Genomic DNA, 15943 nt, shown 5'->3' on the forward strand with positions numbered 1-15943 from the left:
TTAATATTGCATAAGCATGCATTTCTGTGTTCCAAAAGAATTTTTAAGCCTAGTATGCTTTCATAAGTGCAAAGTAGTATGATTAATAAATTGTTTGTCAAATGCTTCTTTATCTTCCAGTCTAGTCACCCCATTAAAGAAAGCAAAGTATTGGTATGGTAAAACCCATGCTGGTTATAGCTGCATTGAAATCTGACTGTCTTACAATGAAATGTTCTCAAAACTGACATCATGGTCATGTACCGATTGAGAAATATCTTTTGCTTTTTGAGAATTCAGATTAAACTTCAACATGGATGATATTTATCATTGAAACTTAGAATCATAACTCAGAGGAATGAGATGCAGAATCTAAAGAATTTTGTTTAGTGTCCTCTATTTAGGAAGGACAGAGTTAGGTCTTATAATAATTTGAATCCAAATAATTGCCAGCACGAATTTCTATACACACCTCTTAGACATCAGATGCATTACAAGTGTGCTCACCATAGCTCTTACAGTGTGAGTGGCCCTCCAACATTTCTCTACGCTCAGTACAGCCACTGTTTTGACAACACCCTTTAAAGATATGCTCTACTGTTGGAGAAGGGCCATTTCCAATGACTCAGGGCATCAAGAAGGGGTCTTTTACATGAATGGATAGTTTCTTAAATATAACCCATACTCTTCCTCCCTGTGAGCCTCCTTCATTTTGCCTGAGTCCCAAAAGAATGAATCACATCCTTTTATTTAAATTACATTTGACAGAGTGGTAATGGATTGAAACACACTTTGCAGGAAGGCTCTGATAAAGCCTCTACATGACACGTCTCAAGTCCTGGAAAGAACTGATCCTATTTCTGCTCTTTCCTCCTCTCTCTAGGTCCAGGCTCTCCCATTTCTTCAGAACTCCCTCAGAATTCAACAACAACAACAAAAAAGATGACGACTCCAAGCTTGCCAAAGCCTTTAGAACAGTTATTTACGTTGAGTCACTTTTGAGTCAAAATCACACTGAGATCACCCACAGCAGCTGCGAAGAACTAGTTACTTTCACTTCTACGTAAGAACGATTAAATCGCACAAAATTCATAACTTTAAACAATCGATTTTCAAGGGACAATTGCTCAGCCCTAGATCAATTTTCAGGATAGTATTATTTAAAGAGGGGACAGAGAAATCTTTCAAGAATCACATCAGTCACTACATGACTTACTGACCACCGGGAGTGGTGTGAATAGCTGCCCATGCTCCGCAGCCAAACTAACCTCAACCCACTAATCACGATTCTGGGAACCACCGCTGTCCACTATCAAACAACATTTGGTTTTTCAAATTAGTCTCCTAGCCCTAACAACTGGGCTGCCAAGGAATTTCAAAAGCTAGCTTTTGACTACAAGAAAAAGGCATTACAAAATGAAATAGATTACAAAAAGAAAAAATACAAATGGAAGGTGACCAGCAACAAGGGGACAGAATTAAGTTCTCTATCAGACTTTATTACATGAAGGGGAAAGAGAACCGAAAAAAAATTAAACTTTGGATTTTCAAGATAAGGTCAGACAATTTTTACCATTTTCAAAGGGTTACAACGTGAGAGATCTGTTGAATGAAATGGGTCTCTACATAAAGACTACAGAATTTGACAAACAGTTGAGAAGTATTAACTTGAAGTCGTTTGGTCAACTCCAAATTTTACCAGCTGCTTACACTTTTAGGATTGTAGCTTATGGTAAACCTTCTTCTTAAAAAAATAAAAACTAATGTTTTCCAAAGTAGCTACAGAAGCTGTAATGCACTTCCAGGTTAACACAATCTCTATCTAGGCTTAATATCTGCCTCACAGTCATTAAAATTGTGAGGTTGGTTAAGTTTGCCTTTTGGTGAGAAGGTCTTGTCATAAGGACTCTAGGGACCAAAACCAGACATTTCAGTAAAACTGAAAGCTCTCTTTATGATTCTTTTTCCCTTCCTCTCCATGAGGAAGTCAAGTTATTCACAGCAGCAGTCTTACTGGAAATTGTAGCACAGGTTTGCCACCTGAACCTACTGGACAGAGAGAGCAAGGCAAGTACAAAACCTACAGAACTTCCTAGAACAAAGCACGAGGAAAAGAATGCAAAGTGCGCCCTCTATCGGTCTATTTTAAAAGCTGGTGGCTGGTTGGATCGCTGAATCCATAGATAGGTTAAGAGACCAAGGCCATCAGAGTAGGAAAATTCTAAGTGTGGTGACCCAGCAGCAAAAATCTAGTAAAAGCATGCTTGGTCAGAAGTCAAGAGTGCTCTGCCTGGTTCTGACCGGTCTGTGAACTGGCAGCGTGATACATACAAATCCCATCAATGCCAGCACTGCACATCGTCAGCTGGAAAATTGCAACACTGATTTCTAAAACTTTATATTACTGTTTAGTTAACGAGATAAAAATTAGACCATACGAGAAGTTTTAACAGAGCCCCTTATTTTGTTTATTTTGTACTTTTATAAACTTTTTAGGGAATAGAGACAATATAACAACTATTGCCTTTGAGAAAGGGATTATTAGCCAAGTAATTACTTACTGAAATAAGTCTTGAGGTAGTGTTTCCAATGTGTCCTCATATTATGAAGTACACACATGGCAAATGGCTGGAAACCCACACACTGAAAATAAACTTTTAGGAAACAAATGTCTATGTGAATCTGAAGCAGCCAACGGGCATCATGCTCGTTAATACTGTCTACTTCTATTTCTTTAACCAATGCTTCTTAACTTCTTTAAGGAAAGATAACCATGGCCACTTTAAGACTGCAATGAAAGCTCTAGAATCTCTCTTTACACTCAAAAAAAAAAAGAAAGAAGGAAAGAAAGAAAATATTTGAAGACTCACAAAATCCCTGGCCCCATCTCTGGACCCCAAGAAGCTTTGCTCAAAAGAAATGTACAGAGCCAGTTGTTTTATAAGTGCTTTTAGTATATTTCAGCAGGTAACGAAAAAATCAAATGGCTTTAATTGTAAAGGTTTTCCCCAAAATGACTAGATAAGGTGAAGAACTACCTAGAATTATAGTTGCTTAACATTTAAGAGTAAAAATAATACTTACTAGCTTTCCTCTAACCTTGATTGGCTATTCTGATCATATGATGGTTTCATGATATAAATGTGTATGTATAAACTATATGTATATATTATATACATATACACATACACACACACCTACAACACACATATTTATATACAAATGCACAAGCACACCCTCAGAGACACGTACGTAATTGTTCTGGCTACTGCTGCTGCTGCTAAGTTGCTTCAGTTGTGTCCGACTCTGTGCGACCCCATAGACAGCAGCCCACCAGGCTCCCCCGTCCCTGGGATTCTCCAGGCTAGAACACTGGAGTGGGTTGCCATTTCCTTCTCCAACGCATGACAGTGAAAAGTGAAAGTGAAGTCGTTCAGTGGTGTCCAACTCTTAGTGACCCCATGGACTGCAGCCTACCAGGCTCCTCCGCCCATGGGATTTTCCAGGAAAGAGTACTGGAGTGGGGTGCCATTGCCTTCTCCGGTTCTGGCTACTAGAGTACCCGAAATTAAAGTTCCTATAATTCATATTCAAGAATGATGATTTAAAAAATTAGCAACACAAGCATGCAAGCTTTTACCAGATCACACTATAATCTTCAGTCAGTCAGTTCAGTCATGTCTGACTCTTTTCGACCTCATGGACTGCAGCACACCAGGCCTCCCTGTCCTTTACTATCTCCTGGAGCTTGCTCAAACTCCTGTCCATTGAATAGGTGATGCCATCCAACCATCTCATCCTCTGTTGTCCCCTTCTCCTCCTGTTTTCAATCTTTCCCAGCATCAGGGTCTTTTACGGTCCTAAACCTCAGTTATTTCACCCCCTCAGCCTTAAGTTCCTTAACACCAGTTATGTTAGCATTATTGAGTTGCAGCAAGTTCTGAGGTTCAGTGAAACTCTGGATCTAAAGAATATCTGAATGATTTTAAAGGTGATTTCTTTTTTTAAAATGAATGCTTATGTTGAAAGTGTACTTTGTTCAGGAAAAGTCAGTGAGTTCAGGAGGGCTGGGTTCTAGTTCTAGCTCTCTTTCACTTAACTATTGATTTTTTTAAATAACACATTTCAGTAAGCACCTCAGCTTCTTCTTCAGTCAAGCCAGTCTCACTTCCTTCAAAAGGCAGCAAAATGTCTCTGTTCTCCTGGTAGGCACTGGACAAAAACTACGTAGTCTATTCGCATCTACACCAAAACTTGTTGTAATACACACACACACACACACACACACACACGCACACACACACATCTGTCTCTCATAGATATGTCTACATAGCTATATTAGTCTAAAGTCATAAATATAAGATTGAATGTCTGCCTGCACTAATTTATGTTATTAATGTGATTGCCTTTTAAGAAGATAAAAACTACTTTCTTTTTGGTCTAAATAATTATTCATACAGACAAAGAGTTTGGAAATGAAAATCCCTTTTGGCCCTTTCTTTAGAAGTATTTTTATTTATTTCTAATTTTTTTATTTGTTTTTTTGTTTTTCTAGAAGTACCTTTAGATACAGGTTACTCCCGGTTTCCCCTCCCTTGCCCCAACTCATCCTCTATCATCCACATAATAAACAGATATAGGAGAACACACAAGGGCACTCATGTATTCTGTGAAATGCTGAGGACCATCAGAGGCTTCAGAATAAGGCCAGACTGGGGATGCTGTCATATGTCAGCACTGCTTATCTTTAAACTCTAAAGAAGAACAGTAAATATTGAAATTATATCTATTATCTAATTATTCATTCAAACTTCAACTATGTGCAAAGAACTTTGAATTTAAAAGAAAAAACATTTCTAATGCCATTTGCAGCAACATGGATGGACCTAGAGATTGTCATACTGAGTAAAATAGTCAGACAGAGAAGGAGATACATTGCATGAAACCCCTGATATGTGGAATCTAAGAAGAAATGACACAAATTAACTTATAAAACAAAGAGAGATTCACAGACTTAGAGAACAAAGGTATAGTTTCTTGGGGGAAGGGACAGTTAGGGAGTCTGGGATGGACACGTACACACGGCTATACTTTCAATGGATAACCAACAAGGACCTACTGTAAAGCACAGGTAACTCTGCTCAGTGTCGTGTGGCAGCCTGGACGGTGGGGAGTCGGGGGAGAATGGATACATGTATATGTACGACTGAGTCCCTTCACTGTTCACCGGAAACTATCACATCACTGTTAATCAGCTATACCCAAGACAAAACAAAAAGGTGGAAGCTGACCCCCCAAAAAAGAAAAACATTTCTCATTAAGTCTTTAGCATTATTTTAAGAGCAAACAACAAAATCTCAATGATGTTTTGTTCAGGCACAACTTGTGGAGGAAGCACTCTATTTGGCCTGGTTTGAGAAGTATGACACCACCCGTATGGCAGAAAGTGAAGAGGAACTAAAAAGCCTCTTGATGAAAGTGAAAGAGGAGAGTGAAAAAGTTGGCTTAAAGCTCAACGTTCAGAAAACTAAGATCATGGCATCTGGTCCCATCACTTCATGGGAAATAGATGGGGAAACAGTGGAAACAGTGTCAGACTTTATTTTTGGGGGCTCCAAAATCACCTCATGTGAAGAGTTGACTCATTGGAAAAGACTCTGATGCTGGGAGGGATTGGGGTCAGGAGGAGAAGGGGACAACAGAGGATGAGATGGCTGGATGACATCACTGACTCGATGGACGTGAGTCTCAGTGAACTCCAGGAGTTGGTGATGGACAGGGAGGCCTGGCGTGCTGCGATTCATGGGGTTGCAAAGAGTCGGACACGACTGAGCGACTGAACTGAACTGAAGATGAATGTTCTGCCCTAGAGGAGCTCAATATATAGAAAAGATGGCACATATGGCAAAGTAACCAGAATAAAGGTAAAATGAGAGTCTTTTAGGAGTAGCATGAAAAGTTAAGCAAGCTTTTAGGGAAAATTCCAGGAAGGCTTCACAGAGGCAATGACATTTTATTTAGCTGGGCACCACCGCATGCTCAACAACACAAAAGCATGAACATATAATGGTATGGTTGAAAATGAAATAATTTAGTATAGCTAGAGCATACAGTACTTTCATGGTGGTGGAAGATTAGAAAAAGGCTGCGATCAGATGGTGGAGCACCCTTGAATGTAAAGTGAAAGAAGCTGGGACTTATTCTTAGGTCAATATGGAGACCTGGGAGGTTTGAGGTTTATTAGCAAAGAAGTAACATGCTCAGATCTGTGGATCACATTGAGAAAAATTCAGTGTGGCAGCATTGTCAAGGATGGAGTGAGGAGGAAGTGGATGATGAGAGATGAGGAGTGAATGAGAATCTGAACTAGGAAATACCTTTGGGGATGGAAAGTGTGGGGTAGATACAAGCAACATTTCTGATGCCTCCTACCAAGACTGAATAAACCAATAACAGAGACAACAGGCAAGCCAAAGACTGTAGTGAGGCTTCCAGCCTTGACACACAGAAACCCGTGAACAGGAAAAAGGAACACAAGCAGAGGAACATATTTGGGAGAGAGCATAGAAGAGGGAATGTGTTGTCAAGCTTAGTGTGCACGGAATGGAATCTATCTACATATGAGGGTGTGTGAAGTATCTATCCATATGGCAGTAGCTGGGAAATCAGAAAGTAATATAACCTGAAGCTCAAAAAAATGGGGGATAGAGCTCAAGGACTTTACATGGAAAAAGCAGTTGAGCATACAGGGATGGATAAAATCCTCCAAGGGAAAGAAGATAAGTAAGGAAATACTAGCATATTACGACTGTGAATAAGGAGACCAAAGAAGGAAAATGCACAGAATATGGGAGGCAAAACTAGAGTGCCGTGTCACTAAAAAAAAAAAAAAAACCTTGGAAAGGAGTGATCATCCTAGTGACGGGAGGACCGGAACAACATAGGCGGGGTTGGCGTTGAGGCGAGTATTGAGCATGGATGACCACTAAGAAAATCCTTCCCATAAAACAGAGGAAGAAGCCAGGTTGTGACAGATTGCAGAGTGAGTGAATGAAAGAGGATCATAAGGCAAGACAAGAGAAGGGCTGAAGTGAAGCAAAAGACTGGAAAGAAATATGAGAAAGAAGGAAATTTCAGGACAAGAGGGATAGCAGCATGCTTGAAAAGAGGGCTACTCATACAGAAAGGTCCTAGAGGCGAGAAAGACGGGGAGGGGTGGGCCTTGGAAAGAGTAAGAACACTGTGTCCTTACCCATTCCCTCTCCTAGTCCTCAACCCCTCACCTACAGCTTTCCTCTGACCCGTGTCCTGCTCCTGAGAACAAGATGAAAAACGGGAAAGATGAGCAAAAGCCCTTTTTAGTTACAAAAAGCCAACCATCCATGGTCATACTGTCCCCCCTCCACACACACCTACATATACACACACGTATAAGCATGTAATAGATATGCCTTCCCTATCATATATGATTATATATTATGTACTTTATTAATTAGTGCCTTCCATATGCATTCCAGCTCAAAATGTGAAAACTTACCAATATGACACGCAACACTCTTTATCTAATGGTCAGTCCTTGACTGTGGCAGATAATGGAGGGGGAGGGGAACGAACATCACAACATTTTGAAAAAAGAATATTTTGAGCTTACTACCTCCTTTTAGCAGGGTGGTTCTGAAGTATTATGTCGAATGATTTGTCCGTCATCTATTTCCTGAACTTGTGAGGTGTAAAAGTGCTTATTTCCAGGAAAAAAAAAAAAAAAAAAGTGGTTCAAACGGCAGTCAGTTGGGAGAAAAGGAATAAAAAGTGGCCGGGACAATCTATAAACTGGCCAGTTAGTCTCCGAATAAATCAAGAGGCGGCTGTTCATTAAGAAATTAGAAGTGTCATTTCCAACTTGTGATTTCTGCAAACATTGGATTCTACCCAGGCTGAATTTATAAACAGTTAACAAAGCCAGAATTAAGTGGAGGCCTGACGAAATGTCACCTATTCTTAATCACTTCCAAATTTCAGGAGCAGAGTAAGATGTTGGTTGGGACATGGCAACTTTCTAACCTCTGTGCATTGGTAAGATACTAGCCAGAAAAACTCAGAATTATGTTGAAAGAAAAGCCCATTAACAACAGAAGAAAAGAAAGAATGTATTTATGCTACAAAGTTAAACATCACACCGAGCTTTTCTGAAACACTCTGGAACTTAAAAAAGCAAGCATACAAAATGTATTTTGAAGCTTTTAAGAGTAGGTTAATATGTTCCATGTGCCATTTTTATTTTCAAAGAATACTGTGAGAAATAAGCTATCATTAAAAGTACTTGTGAAACTTGCAAATATCTCCACATCTTTTCATTCAATTTTTAAAAATACAAATTAATTCAGCGCTACAAGTTTTAAGAGAAAGCATGAGTCTTTTTTTTTTTTTTAACCAAAGTTGCCAGAAACATACCACACTATTTGTGATAAACATTTGTTTCATGGAAGAAGCCAAGTCTAATCATAGGAAAATGCGCAGTTATGGAGGGAGAAGCTGAAGCTTCAGTAGGGAAAAGCCTATAGCAGGAAACACTTGTCATATCGCGCCCCCTACCATCAGACCACCAGAAACACAATTACATGTCTGGGAGCCTTGCTGCTTTTAAGAGTTTCATGAAGCAGTCTTCATAAATCCCTGGTAAATTTGTGACTGGTAAAAATCACTGGGACAAAAGATATATAAAATGAAATCACTACATACTAAACTCAAGAAGTCCTAGGAATACCATAATAAAGTCATGATATCTATCCACTTTTCAGTAATTCAGCCTGAAATGTGACTTACAACCAACTCCCCAAATAAAACAAATTGAATAACCCAGTTTACCATGCAAATAAATCATAAGCGGCCCAAGACAGATTCAGGCTATAGGGGTTAACAGTAGCTAATAATGACTATATTTTCAAAAGGGACTGGAGAGTGAGAGGGCCAATGAGTTATGACTGTTACCACATAGACAAAACACAAGTTGTCAATCAGCTTTTCAAAACATTGGCATGTGTCTCCCCTCTATAAGAAATCCATCCACACTATTGTGTTTGTGCCTTACTTTCAAATATATTGCTGCCAGGCCCCAGCAGTCACTATCAAATGCATTTCTATTGTCTGGTTGTTTTCTAAATAAGCAGACAAAAGACTCGTAGGTGGCTAGCGTTGTTTATGATGGTCTCCCCTTAAGTTTTATCTGATATTCTAGTCTCTAATCCTCTGGCCATATTTTGAAATAAAGCATAGAGTTAAATGATATATTTGCTCTCTATTCTACACTGGATGCAATTGATTTTAACTGACTAAATTATCTGATCTCTGCCAAGAATTTTATTTCATTAAGAAAATGATATTATAGAGCATCTGAGATCATAGAGCAGACTAAACATAATGCCAAAGGAGTTCTGAGAATGCTCCACAGTGAAGGTTTGATTATTTGCAGATGGAATATGAAAAAAAGGAAAAGAATCAGATCCCAGGCATTAGCCTAACCAATCCTGATATCACTGCTGCCGACATCACAGCACAAAGTCAAGAAAATAACTGGTCTTCTAAGCCAGAGCACCTTTTTTTTACGGTACTAATCACTTTTCTTCCTACAAAGTAATACTTAACTGCCACCATCCAAAACAAAGGGAAAAGGGGAAATGTTGGTACCACAACAGGCTCTAGCATGTCAACTGTCACTACTGACATGATTTGGCTAGTACTCAAGCATTCACCAAGGAACTAATTTAAATCAATCTCCTTTGGGAAAGCCAATTGTTTGGTATGCGCAACAATTGGTGTATGATCAATCAGCGGACATGAGATCAATTAAAACCAGCTTAAGCCTGTGAAGAGGGACAATTCACACAACCTGAGTTAGATCTCTATTCATTTCAATACTCTCACAATGCAATCCTTAAGCTTTCTTGCAAAGCAGAAAAGCTACTATCACCCTACACTGTCTAGCCAGCCCTTTAAGTAGTTCCACTTTTAATTAAAAACACAGTATGCCTTTTGTTGGCACAGATAGTGTGGTCACTTTTAAGGACCGAAGTTATTTTAGCCAGCAGCTTGAGGTTTGGGAAGGGACATCTGTTAAGGGAAACACACACACTTTGATTTTTTTTTTTTTTCCTTAACAACCTTACTAGTTTATATGTAGTTTGAAAGCATTTGAAGTTTATTAAATTGAAAGGTTTGTCTGGCAAAAGTTACTACAGTGGCAAAAGTTGCACAGTTTAGAATTGGGTTTCTAAAGGTCAGCACTTGGGGATGTAGCAGTAATTGCCTTGAGATTTTGCTAAAGCAGCTTTGAAACAAATAGGTTTTGCATCAGACACTTAAGGAGGCATAGGCAGAACTTTGGAGATGGCACTGCAAATAAAAGCATGCAGTATCGCTTCTGGCCGCAGGGGTGCTGTAAAGCCATGCTCCACCAAACAGCATCTATGTGTTAAGTTCTACTAGAGCAACAAGCTCGATTCCTCCCCATTCAACCACAATACAACAAGCAGTGCGGATCAGAAAGACATCGCTGAATTAGCAAGTCATTTAATAAACAAGAATTTGGCAAGGGGTTTTAGCTCTTTCTGTATGTTGAATGTTAGTCTTTTCAATTAAATAGGCTGTAACCTCTATTTATAAGGAGGAGGGTGGGGGGAACCTCTCCAAACACTTTGACCACAGTGTAATCAAAACCTGCCAGCTCTACCAAGTGATACCTGGAAAGAAAATACTGGGGTGGAGAAAGGAAAAGGAAGGTGAAGCAGATGGAAAGGGACTTTTGCAAGACATAACAATATTAAACTTTCACAGCCTCTGGGAAGAAATTCCTCCCTAATGTATTTATTCAGAAAAACTTGTGAAGATAAGCATTTTCGAAATGTCAGAAATGAGAGACCAACCAGCCCCGCGTTTAGGTGAGAACAGCTTAACGACGTCCTAAAAAGCTTTGAAAAAATAAAGGCGCAAAAAGCTCTCTCCAAAATCTGGATGCAGGACTGGAGATTCCATAAAACGAGTCAGAAACAACCCACATCACAGGTCGAGCAAGACGTTCACATCCCAGAAAAATCCAAATCTGTCAACCTCAGGACAAATTCTAACTGCGCAGAAGTCCAAATTGCTAGACCAAGATGGATAAACTCTGGGGAGCTGCTGTCCACCTTCCGCGAGGCAGTAGTGCAAGGTGAGCGTGTGTGTTGGCGGTGGGAGTGTTGTGGTTTGTGTTTAAATCCTTCAGGAGACTTCATTGTGTTTAGCGGCCCTTCCCCTAAAATGAAGTTAGATTAGCTGCAGCCGCAGCAGGACTCAAACACGGGCGCACTAAATCTTCGGGGAAGCTAGCTCTCTGAAACCTTTCTGGAGGCTTCCACTGGCCTTCCGGCAGCGCACACATGTGATGGAGAGGGAGGGGCGGCTAAAAAGCCACAAGTGAGTGTCACCGAGGCCAGGAACCTCAGAAATAGCTGCTTGTGAGGGAAGTAAACGCAGAGGGCAAACTCGGGCCTGTCCCCAAAGTATCATTCTGCCAGCGAGCGTTCCCCCCAAAACAACCTGCGCACGAGCTGCTGTTCAGTGTACCAAGTTCAGTGAGTCCTTCCACCTCGTCTTAAGGTCCAGAGGAAGACAGTATTGCTCTTTTCCTGGAAATGCAGATCCTCCACGACAACTTGGTACCCCTCCCCAGCCCTCTCGCTCGTGCTTTCTGGCCCACGCGCGCGCGCAGACACAGACACAGCACAGACACACATACACACAGTTGTAGGTAGGCCGGTCGAAAACCATCTGGGGACAGGGTTTGGGGCGCACGTGGGTGGCGAGGGTAGAGAAAAATGAGAGCAGGGGAGATAGTTGAGAGGACTAAAAAGAGAAAAAGACAAAAAACAACAAGGAAAAAAAAGGATGCCAGATTAAAAAAAAAAAAAAAAAGACCTAAAGAGAAGAGTTCAGAAGTAGAAGCTCGACAGCTAACGTGGGTGCGGACCGCACCTCTCAGCCCGGAGCGCCCGCAGGAAGCCCGGCTCACCCGGCTCGCCGTGCCTCCTGAGGACAGAAAAGACCGAGCTCTCGGCAGCGCCCCGGGGCCCGGAAAGTGAGGAGCCCAAAGGCCGGGTGGAGAGCACGGCCCTGCCCACCTGAGCCCGGGGGCGAGTGCCGCCGCCGGCGCCCCCGACCCCACGCGGCTCCGGCAGAGTAGAACCCACCTCTCTTACTGCGTCTCCATCGATTGCCTTGGCAGTGGCTGTAATCCATACAGTTCAGGATGATGAGGGCAAAGGAGAAAAGACGAAACTGCATCTGGGCGGTCGGGCGGGGGAGAGACGCCTCTCAAAGTAGGGAAACTGGAGGGCTCATCCGAGGAGCCGGCGCAGACGGCGCTGCTGGGGAAGACGCCGAGGGGGGAGCCTCCACTAGCCAGGGGGGCCGCGCGGGTCAGTTCGGCATCTCTCCGCCTTGAACCTGCGAGACGAGGAGGAAAAGCCGGGTGGAGAGAGGCCCAGGGAGGCAGCTGCCTTTTCACGCGTCCCAATTTAAGAAGGGAAGGGAGGGGGGAAAGCGAACTCACTGCCTGGCGCGAGCCGCGGAGCGGCTTAACCCGGAGCGCACAGCTGCAGGCAACTTGGAGAGCAAGGTGATTACAATCAGTGAATTAGCAACCTCTGCGGACCTACAGGCTGCGACCCCGGGGAAGGGACGTTGCGCGGGCGCTTCGGGAAAAGACCTCCACGGTCCCCGAGGGTGCAGGGTTAAAGGCGCGCTCTTAGATCCTCTGGCCCAGCAGTGGGGTACCCAGGCGCTGTGGCCACGGTGGCGGGCGCGGGTCGCCTACCATGAGCACTCACGTCTCAGGCTGCGCGGCGTGCCTAGGCGCGGCGCTCCATCCCGGGATCGCGAAGCGAGACACCTCGCTAGCACGTGGGCTGGGGAAAAGTTTGCCGAGACCCGCAGGGAGCGCGTGGCAGCTCTGGGGTGCGGGCGGCCGCGGTGGGTTCGAAGCGCGCGGAGGTTCCTCCGGACTGACTGCGCCTAGCAGGAGCGCGGCTGGGCGGGCGGGACCACAGCCTCTGGGATGCTGCGTCCCCGCCGGTGAGTGCAATCCTCAGGCGAGGGGCACGCCCGCTCTCACTCTCTGGATCCGTATCCAATTGTGCGGTTTCCAGAGCTCTCTCCACAGCCACTTTTCAGCTAAGATTTCTCTCTTTCAAGCTGTGGGAGACAGAACGCTCCTGGGAGGGCGAAGGGATGGCGAGCGCACTTTCCGATGGAGATGCAGCCGGGCCCAGGCTTGGGATGCTTCTATAAGTAGGTGGTGCTGTGGTCCAAGGCAACTAAGTCAGGGCTGCCTTGGCGTTCCTGGGTCCTAAAGCCAGAATCTCTCGGGTTTCCCTGAGGTCCTAAAGAGCGCTGACAGCCTCCAGAGAGCCTACCCCCAGGCGAGACCCCTCTGCGCTTTCCTGGAGTAGGGAGCTAAACTGAAGAGTGGATGAGATGGAGGCGTACCCCTAGGCTGTGCCAGCCCTACAGCCCAGCTGTCTTCACCCCCAGGGCGTCTGCTCTGGTGCTCTAGGGCCGGTTCCAACCTCAGCGCCGACCTTCCTGCGGGAAGACCCGACTGATGGCTTCTCCTAGACCTTCCTTTCCGAGCTCTGAGCCGGGACTGCTGTTTCTAAAGCGGAGTTTAAACTTGAGCCTCAGCCCGAAAGATGCCACACCTCTGATACTCTTACATTTACGCCTTGGCTTTGTTTTATAGGAAGATGTCTTAGCACAGCTGAATCTAAAACGCGTCCTCGGTTTAGGGAGGGAAAGGGGTGTTCCAATCCTTTGCTTACCCTTAGAAGTCTTTCTTGACTTTGTGTCTCCTCCAGAAAAACTTCCAAAAACCTTTGATCCCTTGCTTGCAGTATTCTAGAAATTAGGGCCTTGCTTCTTCAAAGAGAAGTTCAGGTCTTACTGAAACACTTCTTATTCATAATCCTCCTCCCTTCCCCACCCTCGCAGTCTCCTTAATTGAACTTTTAGGTGCCTTGAGTTTAGGGAATACTCTGTTTAACGAAGTGCTACATACTCTTGATGCTATTAGATTTCATTCTGGTGAAATCTTAGGTTCTGAAGTCATTACTGTAGGAATGAATTTACTGCCTAGGCAAAAGATAAGAATTTATACTGCTAACCAGGGGTTTAGGAATGTTTGCAAATATGACCACAAGTACCATATTATTATGCTAGCATTTTGTACCATTTGAATTTCTCTATGCCTTCAGTTTAAGATGTTCAGAAGTTTGGAGATTTGAAACAATCATATAGAAACAATAAGGCTATTAAAATAGCACAATTATTAATTGTCCCATTAATACCTATCCGTAACTATTTTTATAGACATTACTATTTATATAGCAGCATTTATGTGACTACGAATTTTAGTGTTATTCATTTTATGTATGTCTGAGAACATCCAAGTCATCTGAGTTGAAGTCCCTGGTCCCATTTCCCAGATAAGAAAATTCAGCCCCTGAGATTGGCCCATAGGGCACAAACAGAGTTATGCACATAATGGCTAGAGAGGATTTGTTTCTTAGCTTTCAGAACCTTTGATTTTTTCACAGAATTTGGAAGTGATTGGAAACATTTCAGTTTAGGGAGTGGCCTGGTATTTGGCATGATATTGCAGTGACTACCCCCTAAGCATCATAAATACCATTTCTTCCACAGACTCACAAATACACACACCAAATTCATTGCACTTGCAAAGGAATTCAATCCATGACACAACAAACTCCTGTCTAAATAAACCCTCTGCCTTTATAGCCTTGGGATCCATTCAAGATTTGAGATCATCAGTGTCTTTTAAAATATTTAAAGACAAAAATAAGTACAAGACCAAGTAGATCTAGCTCCACGTGGGTTGTTTTAGACACATCTCTGGATCTTTTTCCTTGTCGGTACTTTTAGGAAATTAGAACACGAACTCTTTTACCCCTACCATGTTCTGATTTACAGTCAATTTTCTATTTCTGTCAAGAAGTGAGTCCAACAGCGTGAGGACAAACTCATCGTTGATGAGTTTTCATTGTAGAAAGATGAGAATTAGCCACTGTCATCCTTAAATTTACAGACCACTTTCAATCTTCTGTCTTTAAAGGTTACTTTCCAAAATTTTAATCATTTGTATTGCACTGTTGGCATTTTTAAAACCAGAGATACTTTTCAGCTTAGTGAACTCCTAAATCCATTTCACACATAAAAAAGAATTTTAATAGTATCACTTCTGCTGAATATTGGTTAATGCTGTTAAGACAAGAACGGACCCTGGAAGCCAAGAAGATTCCTAATTCCTTTCTCCTTGTGCTCTCTCCTGGTCTGTCTCTAAAGGACACCAAGGAACTTCAAAAATCTTTCACACTTTGTTCTTAGGGTACTTAGGATCTCACACTTAATCTCTTTGGACTAGTTTGTTGATAAAGCAGAATTTTTTTTTTTCCTTTTTTGCCATTCACTGAATATTTTTCCTGATTTCAAGAACCCAGGAATGTTTTTGCTACTAAAAAATACACCCCTAGCAGATCCTAAACTATCATTAACTTTAATCCCATATTTCTGCATCCTTTCATTTCTAAACTGTGAAAGTGTTGTTGATGAGGCTCAGTGCTCAGTTTCTCCATCGTAGAGACTCAATGGACTTTTTCTTTAAACTGAGTTTAGATGGTGGTTTCATTAAACTCGCTTTATAAACAGACATGTGTCTGGTGTATGTTTACAGAGAACCATACTGAGGAGGTTGACATCATCCCACTCACTGGTGATAGAGAAGGTTAACCGAGTGTGAGGGAATGCCTTCCACAGAGATTCTATCCAATTACAGTGTATGAAAGTGCTCATCTCCCTATAAACCAGCCAATGTGTTTTGATCTTTAGCACTCCTAGGCAAAATATGATATATCAATGG

At 42.4% G+C, this 15943-nt stretch overlaps 1 protein-coding gene across 11 annotated transcripts in view; it reads right to left on the minus strand.

The window, feature by feature from the left end:
• RSPO2 (R-spondin 2) overlaps positions 1–13664 on the minus strand; it is a 173409-nt gene extending 159745 nt beyond the window's left edge. For 2 of the 11 annotated variants that reach the window (XM_025265177.3, XM_044928619.2), the window contains exons 1-2: positions 12840–13301; positions 12201–12456 (exon numbers count right to left, since the gene is read on the minus strand). In XM_025265177.3, the coding sequence (XP_025120962.1) occupies positions 12201–12294 (94 nt within the window). In that variant the 5' untranslated portion in view covers positions 12295–12456; positions 12840–13301. Of the gene's footprint in view, positions 1–12200; positions 12457–12562; positions 12800–12826 lie in introns of those variants that run through there. The other 9 variants (XM_044928615.2, XM_044928612.2, XM_044928621.2 and 6 more) reach the window with 8 other exon arrangements.
• Between the last annotated feature and the right edge of the window lie 2279 nt (positions 13665–15943).

The sequence above is a fragment of the Bubalus bubalis genome, chromosome 15 (assembly GCF_019923935.1).
Source record: "Bubalus bubalis isolate 160015118507 breed Murrah chromosome 15, NDDB_SH_1, whole genome shotgun sequence".
Taxonomy (NCBI): Eukaryota; Metazoa; Chordata; class Mammalia; order Artiodactyla; family Bovidae; genus Bubalus; species Bubalus bubalis.